The sequence below is a fragment of the Colias croceus genome, chromosome 8, assembly GCF_905220415.1.
Source record: "Colias croceus chromosome 8, ilColCroc2.1".
Lineage (NCBI taxonomy): Eukaryota > Metazoa > Arthropoda > Insecta > Lepidoptera > Pieridae > Colias > Colias croceus.
Genome location: NC_059544.1, coordinates 3,541,402 through 3,564,614, shown reverse-complemented (window position 1 = coordinate 3,564,614; position 23,213 = coordinate 3,541,402). Strand labels below are relative to the sequence as shown.

At 36.2% G+C, this 23,213-nt stretch overlaps 2 protein-coding genes across 2 annotated transcripts in view; one reads left to right on the top strand and one right to left on the bottom strand.

The window, feature by feature from the left end:
• The window catches only part of LOC123693541 (cadherin-23), a 38,868-nt gene extending 30,402 nt beyond the window's left edge, over positions 1–8,466 (top strand). The window contains exons 17-29 of the mRNA XM_045638701.1: positions 154–413; positions 638–801; positions 1,216–1,383; positions 1,717–1,874; positions 2,350–2,531; positions 2,956–3,185; positions 3,535–3,711; positions 4,700–4,980; positions 5,248–5,485; positions 6,077–6,262; positions 6,557–6,892; positions 7,271–7,469; positions 7,858–8,466. Of these exons, the coding sequence (XP_045494657.1) occupies positions 154–413; positions 638–801; positions 1,216–1,383; positions 1,717–1,874; positions 2,350–2,531; positions 2,956–3,185; positions 3,535–3,711; positions 4,700–4,980; positions 5,248–5,485; positions 6,077–6,262; positions 6,557–6,892; positions 7,271–7,469; positions 7,858–8,198 (2,920 nt within the window). The 3' untranslated portion in view covers positions 8,199–8,466. The remainder of the gene's footprint in view (positions 1–153; positions 414–637; positions 802–1,215; positions 1,384–1,716; positions 1,875–2,349; positions 2,532–2,955; positions 3,186–3,534; positions 3,712–4,699; positions 4,981–5,247; positions 5,486–6,076; positions 6,263–6,556; positions 6,893–7,270; positions 7,470–7,857) is intronic.
• Positions 8,467–15,129: 6,663 nt separating this feature from the next.
• On the bottom strand, positions 15,130–18,116 carry LOC123693751 (ubiquitin-conjugating enzyme E2-17 kDa). Its single transcript, XM_045638953.1, has 5 exons — positions 17,799–18,116; positions 17,238–17,301; positions 16,861–16,892; positions 16,463–16,646; positions 15,130–16,391 (listed from the first exon to the last, which is right to left on the bottom strand). Exons 1-5 carry the CDS (start codon positions 17,820–17,822, stop codon positions 16,252–16,254), a joined length of 444 nt encoding a protein of 147 aa, XP_045494909.1. The 5' UTR covers positions 17,823–18,116; the 3' UTR covers positions 15,130–16,251.
• Between the last annotated feature and the right edge of the window lie 5,097 nt (positions 18,117–23,213).

Here is a 23,213-nt window from a genome sequence, read left to right as displayed (position 1 = left end):
TTTTTTTTTTTGTAATTAGCTGACCTACGTTTGCTCTCAAAAGAAAATTTTCCCGCTTTTGCTATGTTTTTCATTACTGCTGCGCTCCTATTGGTCAAAGCGTGGACATAGCCTTCCTCGATAAACATAAATAAACTTATATTTTCTTTCTAGAGTACTGGATAGAGAAAAGGTAGAACTTATAAAGTTGGTTATAACAGTAGAAGATATGGCCGCAATACAAGGCGGGCCCAAACAAACTGCATCAGCCACATTAACTATTATAGTACTGGATCAAAACGATAATAATCCAAAATTCAGGAAGCCATTTTATAAGACGTCGATTCCAGAAAATTCTAAGAACGGGGCGCATATTGAAACTCTGCTAGCTGATGATCCAGATAAAAATCGGACTATGACTTACGTACTTGATGGTAATATAAAATTTCATTAGAACATACCTTGAATAATCCATAATTTAACAAATTATTCAATCAGCATGAAGGGAACTAGAATTAAATGCTTAAATAGTCTTTTACCAAATTACATTATTTATTAAACCGAAACTCGGTTTACCAAAAAATATTGTTTCTAAAATTTGTAAAGCCTTGACATTGAGTAGAAATAATAGATCTTAATAATAATTTACACTTTTTAGGTCCAAGTGCGTCCTTAGGCTTGGTACATATCGACAGAAAGTCTGGTGAAGTGGTTGTATCCAATAAAATCGATCATGAAATGTATCCATGGCTTAATCTTACAGTAAAAGCGATAGATAGCGGAGTGCCTCCTAGACACGCTGTTGTGGATTTGTTTATTCAGGTATGTGTAATGAACAGTCATAAAAAAAATGTGTGCATGTACTAGTGTACACACGTAAGAAGTGAAACTTCTTTATCACCTTATTTTTCAAAATATAATTTACTATTGTATGCAACTTTACAGAAATACGTCGAATCACCTGTGGTAGGGATAAGAAAAAGAAGGCGCGTAACGGAAAAATGTCACGCGTAACGAAAATGTTACACTAAATTTTTTTCCAACCCCGTTAAAGAAGTTTCACTTCAAAAATCTAAATATAATTTATAATTTTTAAGTTTATTTTTATTTAGGAAAGAGTTATAATGAGCTTGTCTCTTCCTACATATTCCTATACAACTTTAGAATATGTTTTTTTAGATTTTTGACCATTTTGAAAACAAACACTCATAAGATTATTTTATTCTTTATTCTTAGGTATTGGACGAAAATGATAACAACCCAGTATTCGAATCGCAACCATTCGAGTATCACATTAAAGAGGACACAGAGCCCGGTACAATCATTGCTAATATTATAGCTAAAGATGTGGACTCGGCGGAATACGGGAAAATAACATATTTACTAGATCGGATGTCTACACAGGTATTATTTAAGAGCTCAAATTGTCTGAACTAAAATTTTATCGGTACTTAAAAGTTTTTCACAAGAAATCCTCAAAAAATAATCTTGTATTTTATATTTGCAATAAGACTCCAACAATGTCAATTATAATATATTAACTGCAGATTTGATTATTATATTAAAACGTAGCATACATAATATTTTCGCCTTGGAAGTTTTGTATACATGTAGGCGGATTGTATTTTATATAGTCGAAATTACAACAGTGTTTTAAACATTTTATAATCTCTTTTAGTCCAAGTACATAATGTCGATATGTTACATTTATTTATTATTTATTTTTATTTATTCTAGGGAAAATTCCTTATAAACGCAGATACAGGAGCACTAACAGTGTCCGATTGGTTGGATCGCGAAACACAATCTACTTACAATCTAGTTGTGGAAGCGTGGGATAACTATCAGTTTGGTTATCTAAGTGGAGAGAGCAGGAATGCCTTTAAACAAGTTGTGTGAGTATAATTTTTAAAGAAATAAAAAAATCTACTAAAACTACTCCGGTATTATTATAAAATTAGAAATCAACAATACTTATTTAAATACAATTGATTCATTGCATTATCAGATCGGCCATTTGGAACAATTATTATTGCCTAGACACACGTAAACTGGACTTTTTTTACGTACCTTCTAATGTTTTCAAACTCAAAAACCAAGATATCTAAATGCTCATAATACCAAAAGCCACTTATTATTTATACTAAGTATTACACTTCTTATTTATACCATACAACCCAATAAAAAGACGCGTGGCACTCGGGGACTGCCGCGGTAAAGCTATTGCATGCTATGCCTTCAAGCCACACCTTCGAGCCCGTCGGAGTGGGGAGCGTGAGGTTTTTTCGTTACGGAATTTATCGATTCGGTCCCCGCGCTCAAGGCCCGCGATAGAAGCTATGCAATAGCATAATATTCGAATCCTTCCAGTATAAACATAGACGACGTGAACGACAATCCACCAATCCTACACGTGCCAGAAGATTGTGCGACCATCAGTGAATTCCATAACCATAGAGAGCCGATAGTTTCCGTGTCTGCAACTGATGCTGATGATAATAACCTGCCCAATGGCAGAGTGCAGTTCCATTTGGTCGCTGGGAAGGGATATGGTGAGATTTTGGATCGTTTTGGTTGGACATTTATTTGAAAAAGATGTTGAGAAAAATTGTAACGTTATTTTGGTTTTTCTTTATGTGATATTTCTTTTAAATTATTCAGTTGTTCAGTTGTTGTTTATTTTACGCGCAACGTATATTAATCCTTTTTTTATTATTGATAAATTTTGTGTAGAGCACTTAAAATTTTAAATTTAGTCTGATCACTATATATAAATTTATAAAGAATAGAAAAAATTCGATCACGAGGCGGGACTTGAACCCGCATCCTTGATCCTAGCATCGTGATCGAATTTTTTCTATTCTTTATAAATTTATATTTATAAAGCATTTGAATGCCATAAAAACCAAAAAATATAAATTCTGATCACTATATATATTTTTAACGAATATTTATTATTCTTCTTATTTTCAACAGAGCTGTTTCGTTTCGAACAAGTGGGTGGAGATGCGAACACAGGGCGTCTATTCGCAAAGCAATCGTTAAAAGATAGATTCGGGAATTACACACTGATTGTAGAAGCGAGGGATTTGGGATTACCCCCCAATGCAGTACGGGGAGAATTGAAGTTATGCGTTACAGATTATAACGATCATGCGCCTATTTTTGTGCATCCACCTCAAAATGTCACTATTAAAGTACCCGAGGTAAGTTAATTTATTTGCCTAAGTAGATTATTTAACAAAAGTAAAGTTGTTAGAAAACCAATGAATTTAAATGGGTTGATTGATAAATATTACAATATGAATTTTATGTTATTTGACAGATATTACAATAAAATAATAATTTTATATGTTTTTCAGATGTAAATGTAATCGTTTTTTGTTTTTGTAAAATAAATTTGCGATTTTTTTATCTGTGGATCACACGATCCAACGCAGAAGCGATCTTAAAATCCGCCGAATTATGTTGTTACGCGGTATTATATAATTTTGACCTTCAAAACGAGTGATTCTGCCCGCTTGACCATTCTAGCTATACGTACTCGTGTTGCAGAACGCAACAATAGGCACGACGGTGCTAACGGTGCGAGCGATAGACGCGGACATCGGGCCCAACGGCGCGGTGCGGTACAGGCTGCGGCGCGGCGAGCGCACGTTCGCCGTGCACCCCGCCACCGGCGCGCTGCGCACTGCCGCGCCGCTCGACCGGGACCAGCGGCCGGTCTACCAGGTACAAGTGGACAAGTGTGTTCAAGGACAAATAGGCTGTGTATCAGGGACAAGCAGGCGGTCTACCAGGTACAAGTGGACAAGTGTGTTCAAGGACAAATAGGCTGTGTATCAGGGACAAGCAGGCGGTCTACCAGGTACAAGTGGACAAGTGTGTTCAAGGACAAATAGGCTGTGTATCAGGGACAAATAGGCTGTGTATCAGGGACAAACACGCTGTGTATCAGGGACAAGCAGGCGGTCTACCAGGTACAAGTGGACAAGTGTGTTCAAGGACAAATAGGCTGTGTATCAGGGACAAGCAGGCGGTCTACCAGGTACAAGTGGACAAGTGTGTTCAAGGACAAATAGGCTGTGTATCAGGGACAAATAGGCTGTGTATCAGGGACAAACAGGCTGTGTATCAGGGACAAGCAGGCGGTCTACCAGGGACAAGCACGCTGTGTATCAGGGACAAGCACGCTGTGTATCAGGGACAAGCACGCTGTGTATCAGGGACAAGCACGCTGTGTATCAGGGACAAGCACGCTGTGTATCCAGGTGCGTGCGAGTGTATTCAGGGTGGACAAGTGTATGTAATCAGGCGAGATTTTTGTCCAGCGCTTCCCTATCACCAATAAAAAAAATTATATAAAAAAATCAGGGACAAACAGGCTGTGTATCAGGTGAAATAGGTAGGCAGCTTGATGAAGGTTGACTAGCTGCGCACTATCGCGCCGTTTGATAACGACAAGCAGACTATTCATCAGGTGCGTATGCATGATTGAAAAACATTTATACATAACCAGATTTCCAACACTATTATAAATTCTATATCTATCAAATTTAATGTCTTACACAAATACAAATACGATCACGATACGAATATTTTTTTTATTATTATTATTAACATGCTCACAGAAGAACTCACAGCCTTGCGAGAACAAAGTTGCAAGTAATATCTTGCAAGCAGAATAAATCAATATAAACAACCGCCATTTCTTTTTCAGCTCAGGATAGAGGCGTACGACCTAGGTTTACCGACACCGCTCAGCTCAGACCTAGACTTGACAATCTACGTACAAAATGTCGACAACTACCGACCTAGGTTCCTACATAAACACACGCACATAAACATCACGGAAAATGTATCGAACTATAGCACATTGCTACCGAATACCATAGAGAGAGATGAAATCGATAGAGGCGATGAGCCGGTATTGCCAGTTTGTTATTATATCGTGGACGGTGATGGGGATGCCATGTTCAAACTGGATAGAAGTAGTCATAGGTATGTATGGAAATAAATTATCTGGCGTTATTAAAATATATAGCGTAAGGACATAGAAAATAATAATTTAAATTATATTTTTTGCATGTTTAAAAGTAACACACCCATAAAAGGCTTATTTGTCATAGAATTTCAAGCTGTTGTTATTTTTTTTTTTTTTTTTAACTAAGTAGTTACATCACTTATACTGTTCGATAATTTAAAAAAAAACTGGCCAAAACTTTTTAATTCTTTACACATTAATTTGCATGTGATTATTTTTTCTAGATTAACATCAAAACCATTAGACCGAGAACTAAAGTCCAACTATACACTAACCGTACTAGCGACTGAGGATTGTTTAAACAAACCTCAATACAATGAAAAACTCGACGCAGTTAGTACAATCAAGGTCCATATCAATGTTGATGACGTCAATGATAACAGACCCAAGTTCATAAGCAAAATATTCACTGGAGGCATCACTACGGAAGCCGATTTCGGCATTGAGTTTATGCATGTCAAGGTTTGTTGGAATTTCTTTATTTTAATAGCTTTTTTTGTTGACATAGTATAGGTAATTATAATGCAATATACAATATATAAAAATGAAACCCGTTCCTTGGTCACGGCATCACGCGTGAATGGGTGGACCGATTTCGATAATTCTTTTTTTATAATATTTCTTGAAGTACGAGGATGGTTCTTATGTAGAGAAAACGTAAACCTGTACCACGGGCGAAGCCGGGGCGGACCCGGCCCATATACCATATTATATAATTATATGTATAAGGAATGTGTTATGTATTTGATAGAAATATAATAAATATGATATTATTGCAAATTTTTTATTAGTTGTTTAATAGTCGGAAAGGAAATAAGTTGCTGTTGTTGGTTTTATGTTTAAAACAGTAGAAGATAATAAAAATAATACTGTGCACTGCTCATAATTATTTGAATGTAGTTTTTTGTCCAATGTGTTCAAATTTATACAAAAACTACAAAACCGATTTGGATAACATTTAATCACATATACATGACATTATAAACTGAAATAACGTAAATGTTGTTATTGATAACAACCAAAGAGTAATATAATTTTCTCTATTATTACCAGGCGGTAGATTTAGACGAAGGTGAAAACGCCAAAATAAATTACTACATCGTGGGAAGCGTAAAGGAAACATTAACAGAAGGGTTAGAAAACCTCGCAGTTTCACCGTTCCTTGTTGATGTGGATACAGGCGCTATTACACTGAACTTCGACCCACAGAAAGGCATGAAGGGATACTTCGATTTTAAGGTACCTTACTTCTTTTAATATATTTTTTTTGCTGTGAAATAAGGTCCAATATTTTACCGATAAAAAGGCGACGTACTTATCGTTGGATTGATGTGTAATTTTGTTTAAGTTTGCAGCTTACAAAAACTTATTTCTTATTTTAAATTCTAAATGAGATAAGAGAGATCTTGATTCTGATTTTATCATTTTTTTTGTATACATTATTTTCTTGCAAATAATTTTTTTAGTATAATGTTCCACTTAATGTTTCGTATAAAATGTCTACTTCTTAAAAGATGTTTTTCTCGGCGTCAGATTCTAGCAAATGATACAGACGGACTTTACGACGAGGCGCACGTATTCATATACCTCTTACGCGAGGATCAACGCGTGCGTTTCGTTCTACGCTCGCATCCATCTGAAGTTCGCGACAAAATCAACATATTTCGGGAAAACCTCGCTCGAGTCACACGATCCGTTGTTAATATCGACGATTTGAGGGTACATGAAAATAAAGATGGGTCAGTGGATAATACGAAAACAGACTTGTACTTGCATCTCGTTAACGATGAGGATCATTCGGTGTTGGAGGTGGAACAAGTGCTGCGGTTGGTTGATAAGAATATCGAACAGCTGGATGATTTGTTGAAGGTGAGAAAATATACTTTTTGGTCCTTTTTCACGTTATATTTCGTATAGAGACATTTATAAGTTAAAATTACTCATGAGCTCACTATTATATGTATAATAATGTCTGTTGTTTTTGCGAAGTATGAAACTTAACTGAGATTTAACCATAAATTGTAAATTAAAATAATCGTTAAATACCTACAATATCATTTATCTCGCGATTGTAAACTGCAGAAAAATTGTGATCCCTAATAATAATCTAAACTAATCCCACAACTCGTTGAGAGCTATTTTGTCAATTAGCATTTTACGTTTTTTAGCGAAACTGTTTGAGTGATTTTTGTCAGTCGAAACATTTTAAACACGAAATATGATTTTTGTTTCCTATTCCCACAACAGGAGTTCAACGTGCTGGACATGCAGCCGGCTGACTACCAGCCGCTCACGGTGGACTCGGTCGCGTCCACGCAGACAGTGTACTGGCTCGTGTGGACGAGCCTACTGCTGGCCGTACTGCTGGCGCTCACCGTCATGACCTGCCTGTCGCAGCGCGCGGACTATGCGCGCAAGCTGAAGGCCGCCACTGCTACTGCGTACTGTGAGTTGGGGATACTATGTGGGTCTTGGGCTGGTTGCAGAGCTTGACCGACCATCAGTGCGTACCGTCGGTCCTGACGATACGTATCAACAATGTGTATGACTATGACACTAATGCGCATGACAATACGCGTGCGTATGGTCGGTCTAGCTATGAACGGTTTTATGAATTTCAATACATATGACAAGCGCGACTGACGTACGCACTGATGGTCGGTAAAGCTCTGCAACCAGCCTTAATTTATAGTTTTGGCAATTCAATGATACTATGGTATGCTAAGAAGATAATTTACCAATCTTAAAATATTTCTTAAAATTGTGAACATATCAATTTTATACATTGCAGTTTTTTCACATTTATTTATTTGTAACATAATTTCAACCCGCAGCGTCCCCCACGGCCGGCGACTCGGACATGACGCTCCGCTCGGGCGGGCGGGTCCCCAACACCAACAAGCACAGCAGCAAGGGCTCCAACCCCATCTGGCTACACGCGTACGAAAACGACTGGTACAAGTCCGACGATCAATTGAGCCGGTCTGAACGAGACTCGCTAGATGAAAACGCAGTCAACCAAGACATGTCCAACGAGAAACCCTACTTCATAACCACCGCCGCTTTCCCGTCCATACAGTCGAATGAAACGGAGCCCGAACAAGCCAACTTTGACTTCTATCAGCAATTGGAACATATGAAGAACGCTAAGAATATGGAAACTACAGAATTGTAGTACGCGAGGATGGTAATGATATACTTAGTGTTTAAAGAACGTATTTTTATGTACGTACTTGATTGGTTATTATTTGGATCTGAATTTTGTCATTTTGTAGATTCACGTATTATAATTATAAGTGTAAATAGGCAAAGAATATATATTTATGGTTTATAGAGTAATAAGTTTGAATCGATGCATTAAATGTAGTTCATAAATTAATCTTGTCAATAATTTAATTGTTTAGACATAATATTATGTGCCTTTGTAAATGTACCTTTATTAATTACATCTATCTAATATATAAAAATCAATGCCACTTTTCGTTGTAATTCCATAACTCGAGAACGGCTGAACCGATTTCGATAATTCTTTTTTTATTATATTCCTTGAAGTACGAGGATGGTTCTTATGTAGAGAAAACGTTAATATGTACCACGGGCGAAGCCGGGGCGGACCGCTAGTATTATTATATTAATTATAGTAGGATGGTGTGACATGTATGCGTGAAAGGCTCTTTTATAATTGCATTTTATATAATCATCTAGGTTAAATTAAATAAATTATTTTATAGAAATAAAATAGTGTGAATATATAAAAGATGGTTTTATTATCTCCTATTTCATCATCAACTTTGAAGCCTAGTAGTAAACATGTAATCACAATGTCATGAGTAAATAAAATGTAGAGGCAGATTCATACAACCGCGCTAATCGTTTGCACTATAATTAGTATACCATCAAGCTTGTAATAGCGCAAAGCAAATAATAATCAGCAAGATTTTACAATTGGTCACCAGCAAATATATTATCTAATTCTTTATTATAACTAAGTAATATTCCAATTGATATGCATAATAAAAATAAGGTATAGAAGAATAACTTGGATTGTATTTTTATTGAAAAGTTGGCTTTAATCGTTTAAAGAGTGTGGAGAAAGAAAATGCGTAAGGCCGGTTACAGAGCTTCACCGACCGTCAGTGCGTACGTCAGTCGCGCTTGTCATATGTATGGAAATTCATAAACCGTACAGTGCTAGACCGACCATACGCACGCGTATTTTGCTACGCACTGCGTACGAGCCACGAGGACCGTTGGTCGAGCGCGTGCGCGTGCGTAGCGTCGGTCAACTGACGCGCTATGGAAACAATTTGTTTCAAACAAATGAACGCGTTCAGTGCTGTACCGACCGGTGCACTGACTACGCGCATGCGTGTATCGTAAGGTGTATCGTCGTCGTGAACATGAACATCGATACCAGGTCAGCCCCCCTAGTCAAGGTATCTACAGCTTACGTCAATCTCATACATTCGTTGTCTATTCTATTGAACGCTACGCTAACAGAAAGCCACTTGGCTAGGGGGGCTGGTCAGTTCACTGGTACGCAGAGCACTGAATGATACTAACTGACGGTCGGTCAATGCGTATCGTCAGGGCCGATGGTAGGCAGTAGGCACTGACGGTCGGTGAAGCTCTGTAACCGGCCGTAAACCACAAGAATTTACGCCGCAAAAGAAGTCCCGTGAGCGAGGTTTCAGGTCACTCATCCAACGATCTGTGCATCCAACACTCATCATATTTTATAAACGCGGTGCGGCGCTGTCAGCGCCTAAATAGTTGCAAGTATTATTAAATTAAAATAAAATATAGCTTTGTTTGTGTTTTACGCAAGATGATTAAAAAAATAGAGAAAATCCTTCCCTAAGAGCCCTTATTTTTTCTATAAGGTTCTAGTCACAGGCGTTGGGAGTGGAGGATTTTTCAAACTTGTGAACTTTTTCTAAAAATAAACCACACCAAACTGTAATATTAACCTACTTACCTACGTAATTTAACACCTATTTGTTTGCTATAAATTAGCGAGAAGCGAAGTGAAGACCACGGCCGGCGAGTTATAGAATTTAATTTAGATTTTTGTTACTTTTAAGAGCCAGCGCGCACGAGCAACTTTGTCTCCGCAACTATTTTGTCTCTCCCACCCATGGGCTATTATAGTATGAAAGTGCGCGCACGTAGCGACGCAATTCCCCATACAAATTGATGGGAGAGACAAAATAGTTGCGGAGACAAAGATGCTCGTGCGCGTTGGCTCTTACAATCAAACAGAAACAAACTATATTGTAACTATCTAGGTAGTGTCTGGCCAGCCAAAGCTGAACCCAGTAAAGGGCGGCAAATTTAAAAAATATGGACCTGGTAACATCGGCTTTAGTAGGAAAAAAACATTTTGATACTTTTGATATTCATAAAAGTGATCATAGTATAAAGGTGCATTATGTACACAACACAGCAGGATTTAAACATTATTAAAGTAAAGGATTTAAACCCTTTTCAACAAAACTGACAACTAACTACGCCGAAACGCCATGATGACATTCCATAGTGTGGCCGCTACAAAAACACTGGGTTCAGCTTTGACTGGCCAGACTCTAGTAAACTATTCACAAGGACTATAGTTGCACAAAATTTAACTAATTAAGTTCAATCACTCTGAGGGTTAAAGCACTCTCGGAGTGTTTACCAACATTTACTAAAATCGGTCCAGTTCTTTAGGAATTCAGTGACATACACACTTACCGACGAAATCCCTACTAATATTACCTATAAATGCGAAAGTAGTCTGTCTGTTACGCTTTCCCGCTTAAACCCCTTAACCGATTTTGATGAAATTTGGCACAGACAATCTTTAGACCCTGAGAAAGAACATAGGCTACCTTTTATTGCGAACAGTTCCGGCGTTAGGGGGGGGCTGGAGGGGGCAATGGCCCAGGGTGAAAAATTCTGGGGGGCGCCAAGATCTGAAGTTGGTTAACCTAACACTTGATATTGCTTGCCTCAAGAGGGCGCCACAATATTTTCGCACGGGGTGTCAGTGGCTCTTACGCCAGCACTGATTGCGAAATAATATGTACCACGGACGAAGCCGGGGCGGACCGCTAGTATAATATAAAGATGAGTTACTGATGTTCGCATCTCGTATAATTAACATGCTGAAGTTGATGCTGAATTAGAAATTTTATTTATTTATTTTATTTTACACTAGACATACATAAAATAAACATATGATCCATCCATTTCTTAGGAAAATCGGCGTGCAATAGTAGCATGCAGGCCAGCAGGCCTTAACCCTACTAATTTACCTTACCCTTCCCAATCCATTTCTTTATACCTTTAAGTCAATACTTTTTTATCCCCTACACTTTTCAGCTATCAGTAGAAGCGTAAAGTCTGTAAACGATCTTTCGCCTTTGTAAATGTTCATGGGTGGTGGGTAGCTCTTACATTCATGCGACCTTTGCCGTCGATAAAAATAAGAAAGAATAATTTTATGCTTTTATGATTATAAACATCCTAATAATTAAAAAACGTGATAGCTGCTCAAAGTCAAAACCCAGTCTCGTGGAGGGCCACGTGAGTTGTAGATCGATCCCTTCCCCACCAAACATTAAAATATCTCACGTTTTTTATGAATTTCCTTTTATCTTCGTCTTCAAATAATGCAACCATTATTTATATTTTCAAAAAACTTACTCCTACTATATATTATTAGCAACGACACAAAAGCAGATTTCCTTTACGTGTTATATACAGAAATATACTTACTTCCTCATACAATATATTATTATTTCAAATCGTTTATTCTTTATTTTTAGGATATAAATCAATATATTTTCTATGCTTTTATATTTCTTGTGTGCGAGTTCGTCACTCGACCCCACTTAAACGGCTTGCCCGATTTTAGTGAGATTTTTTGTATAGTGCATTAATTCCGGCCACGGGGTAAATACGTATAAGTTCAATTAATAGGTAACTAGTGATAGATTAAGCAAATATGTATGCTAATAATATCAAACCTATATATCTTCATCACTTCATGCCCTTACTTCACGATACTTACGATAAAGCGATGCTCTGAAGTGGTATTCACAATCTTCTGAAATTACCCCTCATCCGAAATTCCCCCAATGCACTGTATGTGTAGGTGGACACGAAGCGAAGTCGGTTAATAATAATTAGTTGGTATATAAAAATATATGGATGCTCTATAGTTTCTAAAATAGTTAAAGACCAGAGACAGACTATTAATACGACGTTGACGATAAAAGAAATAAAGCCTGATTTTTTTCAGTATGTAGAAGTCGTGTGGTTAATGGCCCTTACCAAAGCAATTGAACACGAAAATAAAGAAAGTATGTAAATCATTGAGGACTATTTTTATTAGTTCTATACGTTTACTTCCGACGTAGGTGGTTTAACTACTTGAAAGTGGCCGCCGTCATCGAAATTGCGTAAATGGGGATTTTAAAGCTATATATAACGGTTGCGACACAAGGGATACGATTATAATGACGCCATTCAAATGTGTGGATGTGACGTATGACATTATTTCATTCTTGGTTTGTTCTCTGTTACGTTTACGCAGGCGCTTTAGGCTTACCTACGCACTATGGAGGGTTCACATCAGACATCAGACTAATTGTTTCGATGTAGCCTACAGTCGCACCGTTACGTGACTAGGTACTCTCAAGTCTCACGTGTTTTTACATTTTCTAGCTGACATTCACACAACGTCGAAATTACTCCATTACGAATCCGTAATGGCACAATCAGAGAGCGATTAATGATACTGATTTGCGCATCGGGCTTTGATCTAGTTAGGTGTGTGAACATTTAATATTACGTCATTACTCATTACCTACATAAGTACTCAATAAAATATTCTAACACACGTCTGACTCCTTGAAACTAAACTAAACTGAAGACAAACAGTTCAAACTAGTTGGATGTAATCTAAACACAAGCTTTTGGAGACAACTGATAAAAAATATTAATGATGGGATTTCCCTATCCATTTTTTTTTCTGTTTTGCATATCAATAGATAGGTACCCAACGTTTTTTTTAAATAAATACTACTACTACTAGTCTACTACTACTAATCTATACATATAATAAATCTGTAGAAGGGTCAATTCTGTACATTGAAAATATTGAAAAAATAAATAGCAGGGGGTATTCCTGGATCGATACCAAACCCAAATATTTGATTAAAAAATTTTTTGTCTGTCTGTCTGTCTGTCCGTCTGTCTGTCTGTCTGTCTGTCTGTCTGTCTGTAGGTGAAGGCATCACGTGAAAACTAACGGTTAGATTTCGATGAAACTTGGTATAATTATACCTTATTATCCTGGGCATAAAATAGGATACTTTTTATCCCGGAAAAATACTTAGAAAAAAAATTAATCTTAATTTTTCCGCGCGGACGGAGTCGCGGGCGGAAGCTAGTCTATAATATAAAAATGAATCCCAAAATGTGTTGGTAAGCGCATAACTTGAGAACGGCTGAACCGATTTCGTTAATTCTTTTTTTATTATATTCCTTGAAGTACGAGGATGGTTCTTATGTAGAGAAAACGTAAATATATACCACGGGCGAAGCCGGGGCGGACTGCTAGTGTAGTTATATAATTACTCCATTAACTATCAAGTAATCCTTTTCTCTATCAGCATAGGCTCTTGTACCTTTTCTCCATATTGGTTAGTTAATGATTGCGGTTACTTATGAAACAAAAATACTTTTTTTATCTTCTATCTACTGCTACCCACAATAATTTATTCAAAATATCAGCAAGTTGTATTGCAAATGGCACTTGATAAAATTTGTTGAAGTTAGTTATCATACTCCGCCGATACGACTGCAGCTGGACCGATTCTCATTAAAATAATATCTTTAACCAAATTAAATAAAGGGACGTTTCTCAATTCGTCCTTTCTTTAAAATATTTTTTTCTGAGTTAGCGTTCTTCGTTTTATATAAGCCAATTTTGATGAAAATATTCCAAGGTTGATCCCATGATAAGAAAACCAGAAGCTAAAACTTTAGTCTTTAAATAGAAAATTTAATTAGGTTTTACTAAAAAATAAACCACAAATCAGCAAAAAAAAGTAGAAGTCAATGCACAAAACAATTATTATCTATCGTGGTAAATAGGTACCCAAAATAACAATAGGGAATGACAAATAATTTATCATTTTAAGACAATCCCCTAATTTCAACACATGGAAGTATATTAGTCATTTTTTTACAGACAAAACCTGTTCAAAGAATACTCTCAATTATTAACAAATGTGTAATTAAATTTGCATCTTTCCTAAGAAAATTTAATTCAGCGAGATGAAATTTCATGTCATTAATATTTGTAAATAACGAATAATTTTCAGTGTTTATTACATTAGTCTTACTCTTCTTAGACCTAGGTCTTGTTATAAAAAACACCCATGTGAAACACAACCGTTACCGTTCTCTATATCACCTACTTCACATTGTGTCGTTAATTGTATCTCTACATAATGACAGTAGGTAAATAAGACTCGAGATCATTAACCTTAAAGAATTGGGTTTCCTGTACTTTAGTAATTTATTAGTTTGAATTTATGAACATTATTCCAATTCTACCTGAATTTAAATAGGGTACTTCCTTTATCCACGTCAGGGAAAATTCATCATACCAACTTAAAATAGAATGTGGCCTATTGACCAAATATTATTTTCGCCCTGCTAATTGTTTTTATGATGTTGGCAAATAAAGTTCAGAAGAAATTGTTGTTTGAAATTGAAAATAGGTTTAGTTTGCCACTGCAGTCTTTGTTTTTTTCAAATGATATTTCCCATTAATTGTATGAATTAAAAATAGATGTCTAATATGCTTATGTATTTAACTCAAGTAATATTACATAAATAGTGCAGTAATCAGGTGTGCTTGCTAGAGAAACAGACTGAGTTTTCATTTTAGCTTTTAATTTATTTTATTGTAAAGATATTTAATTCTATCAAACATAATTCCATCTATCATGTGGCTTTAAATGCAGTGACAAAGTATTATTAAAATTAAGTCAAAATGTATCTTTTACAGCTGCATGAAGTAGGAGTATGCCTAAATAAATCGCACGTTATTATTTACATACACAATAATTTATTGTTTCTTACAATTTAGTGAAGCTAAAATACGTCTTGTCGATTGGATTACAGTTTGAAAAGCTTAAAGTTTCTCTCTCTCCCTGTGTTAACCAAGTGAACAAAAGCTTTCTCTTGCAGCTGTAAAGTAACACACCATAATGCCACAAATGCCATTCAGTAGAGCCAGATTGCCAAAAGATCAGATCAAGGGGAGTGAGGATGGTCTTCATGGAAAGGATGACTTGGAAATCACAACGCAGATGTCCTTACAACCACAATATATATTAGATAAAATTATAATATAAAGATCGCCGTATTGAAAAAAAAACTAGATTAATCATAACTTATCATCTTATGAGATACACTGTAATTTATACTGTAATGTTTAAACTATTGGAGCGTCAACTACCACATCAAATATTGTGGATGAAAGAAAAGTTATCACTTCCATTAACATCAGTCTGTTCTGCAGCACGCTACATTTACTAACTTAAAAAAGTCATAATAAAAAAAATTAACTCTCTTGACTCCGTCAACAAGCTCATTCTGTTATATCATTAACTTACATTAACCAGAATGTCCGTAACAACAATGAGCTCACTTACAAATTCATTGACAAAATCTCAAGTGAACAGGACTTGTAAAGCAACAACGCTCCATATCCTAAACATATGGCTATTGTACAGTTCACAATGCAATTTAGATCTAGTTAAAGTACAAATTCTTTAGGAAATACATGTATTCAATTAATGCAAAATTTAACTAAGTTAACTTCAACTAAATGAGTGTAAAACATCTACCGACACATCAATGTAAACCAGAAAAAATCAATTTTATTTTTCTCTTATAGAAAATGTTACTTACAATTACATGAACAGAAACTATTAAAATGTGTTTATCATATTTACTTAGATGCAATCTCAATATGATTATTATCGAAGACCATCAAAATAATGCTGATACTATGTGACATAAATATGTGATTTAAAAAATCCAGTAATTTAGATAAGGGTATAGTCAAACGGATAGAGGGGAAAGGGTTTCATATGAAGGGGAGGGGTGGAGCCAAGGGCTGTGGCGATGTGTTTGTATGTTTTGCTGATGTCACAATTAACTCATCACATGGCATACTTCCTAGTCCACTCTCGGGCTAATTCATTGTACTTTTCTCTGTCAGTTTTGTAGATCCTAGCAATTTCTGGTACCAAGGGATCATCGGGGTTTGGATCGCATAGCAGTGAGCAGATTGACAGCAGCACTAAAATAAAACAAAAACAAATTATATTGTATTCACAAGTAAACAACTGTAACAGCAGTTAAGCTTATTACCTTTAGATATGGTGAGCGCTGGCGACCATTGTGAGCGCAGAATGTCAAGGCAGATAGAACCATTACTGTTTATATTAGGATGGTAGATACGTGTTGTGAATGCAACTTTTGGTGGTTTGAAGGGGTAGTCTGTTGGAAAGTGTATGGTCAAGAAAAACACTCCACCTTGATAGGGACTGTCTACCTGCAATTAAAACAAAACTTCACATACCTACCACAAATAAAAATCATAAATATAATAAAATCACTAAGGTCAAAATAATAGTAAATAATTATTGAAAGATAACAGGAAAAGGTCCCATTATTAAGATAAAACAATTAGAATGAATAAAAAAATGTATATCTTTGAACAAAGGAAAATTGTTTTAAAAATAGAAATTACATTAAGAAATACTTACTGGACCCATAATTGTGGCCTGCCAGTGAAATACTGAAAAAATAAGAAACAAAAAGTGAGATACTTGTAAGTTTTCAGACTACAGTCATTCAAATTAAAGGTGACTCAGCTGATTATGATTATTTGAACACTTTTGTCTTCCATTATTGATATATTTTATCATAGAAAACAATTCGATTATATTTTCTTCAAACTAAAAAGTAGTTAAAATGTAATAATGTCATAACCTCGTTTTACATATTTAGATAAAATGATAAAAATGTATCATAACCTACATATGGCTATATGAATTTTATTTTTAACGGGAGAATGATTTTTAAAGCTTATATAGCAACACAATGAGTCATTAGTATTGAATGAATCAATAAAAATACTTACGATCTTCTCCGTGTGGTCCTGCCGAACATTGTGCTGGAGGGTCCCTACCCAGGTCTTGTAATTCCTGCACAGGACAAAACCATCTTTGTACATTACATGAAACACAATACCGAGATACGACATGTCAAACACATCATCACTCCAAAAACATACGGCCGATGAACTTAGAGGCCATCGTAGATATAGAAATCCACATTCCATCATATCTTTTACATATTGCGACTGATATTTTCATTAATATCTTCTTTTATCACTGAACATGACATAAAAACCTCAAATTATAGATACAAATATCCGACATTTTATGTTCACCGTGTGCATATAATTGTCACCAATATGAAACCATACAACGTCGCTCTTCATTATAAATTATCACAATGGCAAAAAATACTTAATTATTTTATAACATCAATATCGCACACAGAATTATCCAGAAGAAAATGTCGATAATAGGTATTCACAATGACGAAACATTCACTACGAAGTCTGTTTCGAATTTTACAACACACTATTTCTAAATGTCAATGAACAAAAATTATTGACTACGAATATTATACGTACCCTATTAATTCGTTTTAACGCCATTTGATTACTTTATATTGAATTAATCCGACTTTTAACTAGACAACGAAACTGTGAGCCAAGGACCTTTGATTAGAGATTGCAAGATGGCTCCCGTCTAAACGCAAAAGTACCACTTATGTCGTTTTATACAATAATTATAAAATAATAACAAATGCGACAAAACTTCAAGGACTTAAATAAAAATAATATTAACTAATATTATAAATAATAAAGATTGGAACAGAGCGCAAGTTTTAACAAAATTAACACACTCGCGACGAATGGAGAACAGCAAACAGGAAAATCGACCATTTACAAAGAGCGTTCACGACAACTCCCCGTTTTATGTAAATTTATAAAGTCTGGATAAATTTAAAAATAATAATAAATTGTTGCGCTTATAATAGTGCAGTTACTTTTGAAGTCATGAAATCTATTACTCTTATTATTTAAGCAAATTTAATGCGTATATTTTAATTTATTTTAAAATATTTTGAATAGTTTTTCAAATGGTAACATTAAAGAGGATATGACGTTATCGATAAGAACTTGGGCGCTATTTTTGGTTTGTTGGTTATGTACAAAGCAGGTAGAGTTATTTTAATACACATTTTTGCAATTTGAAACTGTCGCAGGTAGATTCCAGCATCTCGAATATTATAGGACTAAAAATACAGCTCAGACGCGTCCTATAACAAAATTTATAAGAATATAAAATATTTTTTCAATCGTATTTTGAGAATGGATACATTATAATATCTGTATGAGGAAACTAATAATTAATAATCGGTAAAAATATGCTAGAATGAGGACCGTGTAATCTATGTGATTTAATTCGACAAGAATTCGACTGCTTACTAATACTAACTAGGTACCTATAATAATATGCGTGTTTGGGTCGAAACTATCTTTATCATGAGAAAATTTAATTTTCTATAAAATAAGTCTCGTTACTAATAACGAGGATAGGCATATTCCACAGGCACACAGGCATATTCACAGGGCATATTATATAGACAAGTACCTAGTCACCACAGAGTAAGTAAAGTCACCGCGAAAGTTGCGGTTGATTTGATTTCAATTTATGCTTCTCAAGTGTGCTTCTTGTTTGATTTATTAGTACCTTGATACTGTTGGGGCTTGTTATGTGCGGGTGTAATAAAAGATGAGATAACTACGCAAAGGTTATATTTCGTTAACTACATATATTTATCCGTATGTAATTAATATTCGACCTAATGCGACCCACCCGCGTCCCGACAAGCCCGTGACTGTCCGTGCATAGCGCACGAACTGTTTATATATGAGTTACCGTGTGAACTTTCTTTGGGCTACACTTGAAATTCGATAACTCATAAATTGGCTTGTCGTCGCTACAATACCAATTACCAAGAGGCTTTATTACATACATGAATCTTTTGGCACTTGGATGACATAAGGACACTTTCGAAGGAGCGTGGCCGGCACCGGCATGGCAAGGTGGCCGGGTACAAAGCTTTGAATAACGAATGTACAAAGTGATGCAAAATAAATCTTGGATTCAGGGAATTTAGAATGGACCGCTAGTAATTATTGAACTACCTAATTTTCCGTATTGAATATAGGGCGTAATATTACTTAATGATCTAAGGGCGCGAGCGATAAAGTAACGATTAATTAATTATTAATTTTCCATCAACATGAGTCCGCTTAAAAGGTAAGGTAATGGAGGATGTAATTTCACTTATTTCGATGACATTTTAGTTATTTTGAAATAAAAATTGCGTATGGCACCTATTTTACAACGAAAAAAACGTCTTGCAATAAAAAATGTATGTCTAATGGATCCTCAGAGCAATAAACCTATAGAGTACTTGTATCGAGCGTATACAATTTACATATATTTGTTTCTCTCTATCTAAAGAAAACGTCGTATGAAAGAATGAGATAGCTATAGACTACAAGCTACGTTTCAACATAGTCATGGCACCATTTTTACTATAGGTACGTATTTAGATAGATAGAAGGTGATAGTGATGGGATGTGCTTCAATCGATAAAATCGTGAATGCATTTTGCATTTACGGTTTCGTGAAATAATAAATAATAAAAAAAACAAAATTAATAATTAATTTCAGTTGAATACATTATTTGTTTAATCCTACGAATATAATAAATGCGAAATCATGCGAGAATGGATAACTTTCTCTTTCACTGCTGAACCGATTACAATGAAATTTTGTACATACACACATAGGATAGATTTTATCCCGGAAATCCCACGTGAACGGAAACTGTGCGGGATTTCCTTAAAAAACGCGGGCGGAAAGCTAGTATATTATGAAATAAATTTTAAAATTTGAAATGTACCTAATTTAAAATAAAGATAGAAAGGCACAGTCAGCATGAAGGAATCATGTAGCATTTTAACAAGTTCATACAAGGACTAAGCGTTAAGCGTTAAGCGAAAGTGTGTGATGATGGATGTTTGTTACTCTTTCACTCGAATACTTCTAAACCGATTACAATGAAATTTGGAAAAATTACTTTTGATCCCGTAAATCCCACAGGAATGGGAACTATGCGGGTTTTTCTTTGAAAACGCATGTATATCAAGTATGTAATTCAATAGTAGTTTCTCATCGATGAGAACTGTCATTTAATCAACCGTTTAAATCAAATCACATAGTTACACAAGTAAGTTATGTGTAAAAAAATCCAAATAAAAATTCACTCTCTTTAATCAAATGTATTTATTATGTACAGGAACAAAAAAAAACGTAAGCGTAAGATTGCACAATTCTTCTAGAGTATCCATCTTGATAACACGCAGGCTCGAAATGCAGTGAACACAATCTAGCAAATTTCGACGGCGTCCAATCTACTCGTCTCATGTTTTGTACCCATTTTTTATTTAGCTCTGGAAATCTAAAACAAAATGAATTTATTAATAATCTAAAAGAGAAAATAATAAACAACAAACTAAACACATAAGTCAAATAAAACAACCACGTGGTATTTTTTATTTTCCTGCTGTAGAAAATTTACATCTATTATTTGCAACAACAACTACATATTATAAATCTGATATAAGAAACAAAATAAATAAATCAACGTTAATATGAAATAGATTTTATGTCATAAATCGATAATATACGCTGGATGTGTTACAACACTACGGTGGTAAACAAAATGCCAAACGTGATAATATTGTGACATTTTTTTAAAATTATTTAATTCTTTTGTATTCCACAACCCCATAAAGTGGGTAAATGTTACAGTTACAACATGGAATTATAAAAAAGCGCTTGATAAAACCTTTAAATAGGGTTAAAACATAAATATTTATCAATTTGCTGAAAATCACTTACCGATGGAAAGATATTTTTTCATTGTTTTCATCCAAAACTCCCATTCGACTAGTTATAGCCGGTAGCTAAACATACAATAGTGATTTTAGCACACTGACAAATAAAAAGAATTTTCTAAATATTTCGTTAAAAACACTTGATGCATCGTGACCTCCAGCTGGATGGCAATCAAAATATAGCCGGCGCGCTACGTTTGAAGACAGTGCAGATACTCTATCGCTATCTCAATCTGGCTTATGCTGTTATTGACTAAGAGTAAGTAGATTAGAAAATATGTATTTTGTTCTGTCTCAATATAAGAACTCTATAGGTTTATTGCTCTGAGAATGGATCTATCTAAAGGCAAAAGATTAAAAATTACGCGTTAAAAAATGACTTTAAATTAAGGATATTTTTCTGTGCAGATAAGATGCGCACTATTAAGGTACAAGTCCGAGACGGGCCGCAGACCGCAAACTGCAACAACAAACTGCAAGCGACACCACTTGTTTCTATGAACATCTATGAATCGCTGCGCGTTGCGGCTGCAGGCAGCAGTGTCGCCGCGCTTAGAATCAATTTCCTAGATGTTCATAGAAACAAGTGGTGTCGCTTGCAGTTTGCTGTTGCAGTTTGCGGTCTGCGGCCCGTCTCGGACTTGTACCTTTAAACGCAACCACTGCGGCCAGCCAGACAGCCCGGACTGTAACCGAAATAGCAAGAGGAACAGCATATCAAAGAACCAACTATACTAAAATGACTTTTTTTTAAACGTTGCTAGCTCCCGTACTTTAAGGATTTAGGATTTAGTTCATATCTTTGCCGCGGGACTTCCTTCACGGCAACTAAATGCTGATTTCAAAAAAATCAGGATGTGTTCCGATGTATGGTGATACACTGCGACCGCTTCACTACAGTCACGAGTCACGACCAGAGGTCCGCGCCGCAGTCCAAAAGCCCAGCGGCGGCGCGCCGGGTGCGGCACCCGGCGCGGCGCGGCGTCGCCGGCGTGGGCTAGTTATTTTTAAAGTTATTAGGGGGTGGGCGGGCAGTAGAAAAATCTACAAACATTGCCAATAAAATTAAAAAAAAAAAACATTGCCAATAAAATTATTGGCAATGTTTTTTTTTTATGTCAGAGCAAGCAAAGGAGCAGGTGGGCCACCTGATGCTAAGTGGTCACCAGCGTCCATAAACACTTGTAACACTAGGAGTGTTACAGGTGCTTTGCCGGCCTTTTATGGACAAATAAGCTCTTTTCTTGAAGGCCCCAATGTCGTAGTTGTTGGGGAACACCGCAGGTGGCAAATCGTTCCATAGTTTCACCGTACGCGGAAGGAAGTTGCGGGTGAAGCGGACAGTGGTGGAGCGCCAACCATCCAGATGGTGCGGATGGAACTGGTTTTTACGGCGTGTGGTCCGGTGGTGGAACTGTGCGGCTGGTAAAAGGTGGAACAATTCCTCAGAGCACTCCCCATAGTAGATTCTGTACAGTATACAGAGAGACACAACGTCTCTCCGCACTGACAGTGGGTCGAGCCTATCGGAAAGCCTATGGTCATCGACAATTCGAGCTGCTCGACGTTGGAGGCGGTCAAGAGGAAGGAGTTGATACTGTGGGGCTCCGGCCCAGAGATGAGAAAAGTACCCCATATGCGGTCGCACCTGAGCCTTGTACAGCTGAAGTCGGTGGGCTGGCTTGAAGTACTGTCTCGATCTACAGAGCACACCAAGTTTTTTCGAGGCTAATTTAGCCTTCGCTTCCAAATGACTGCGGAATTGAACGTCACTCGAGATTTCAACTCCGAGGATTCCGATTTTCGGCGATATACTAAGGGGATATACTCTTAAACCAACACACAAACGACAAACGAAAAAAACGACAAATGGGGTCTTTTTAGCGGTGAACGCGCAAACCTGTGTCTTTAGGGGATTGAACTCGATTAAGTTCGCCCCAATCCGAGACTTCTTGGAGAGAAGACTCGACTTCAGGCACAAGTTTGTTTCGACTCTCATTGAGGCTTTCCTTTGAGGTGTTTGCACGGCCGGGATAAAGAGCATCCCCCCTACTGTCGTCTGCATAG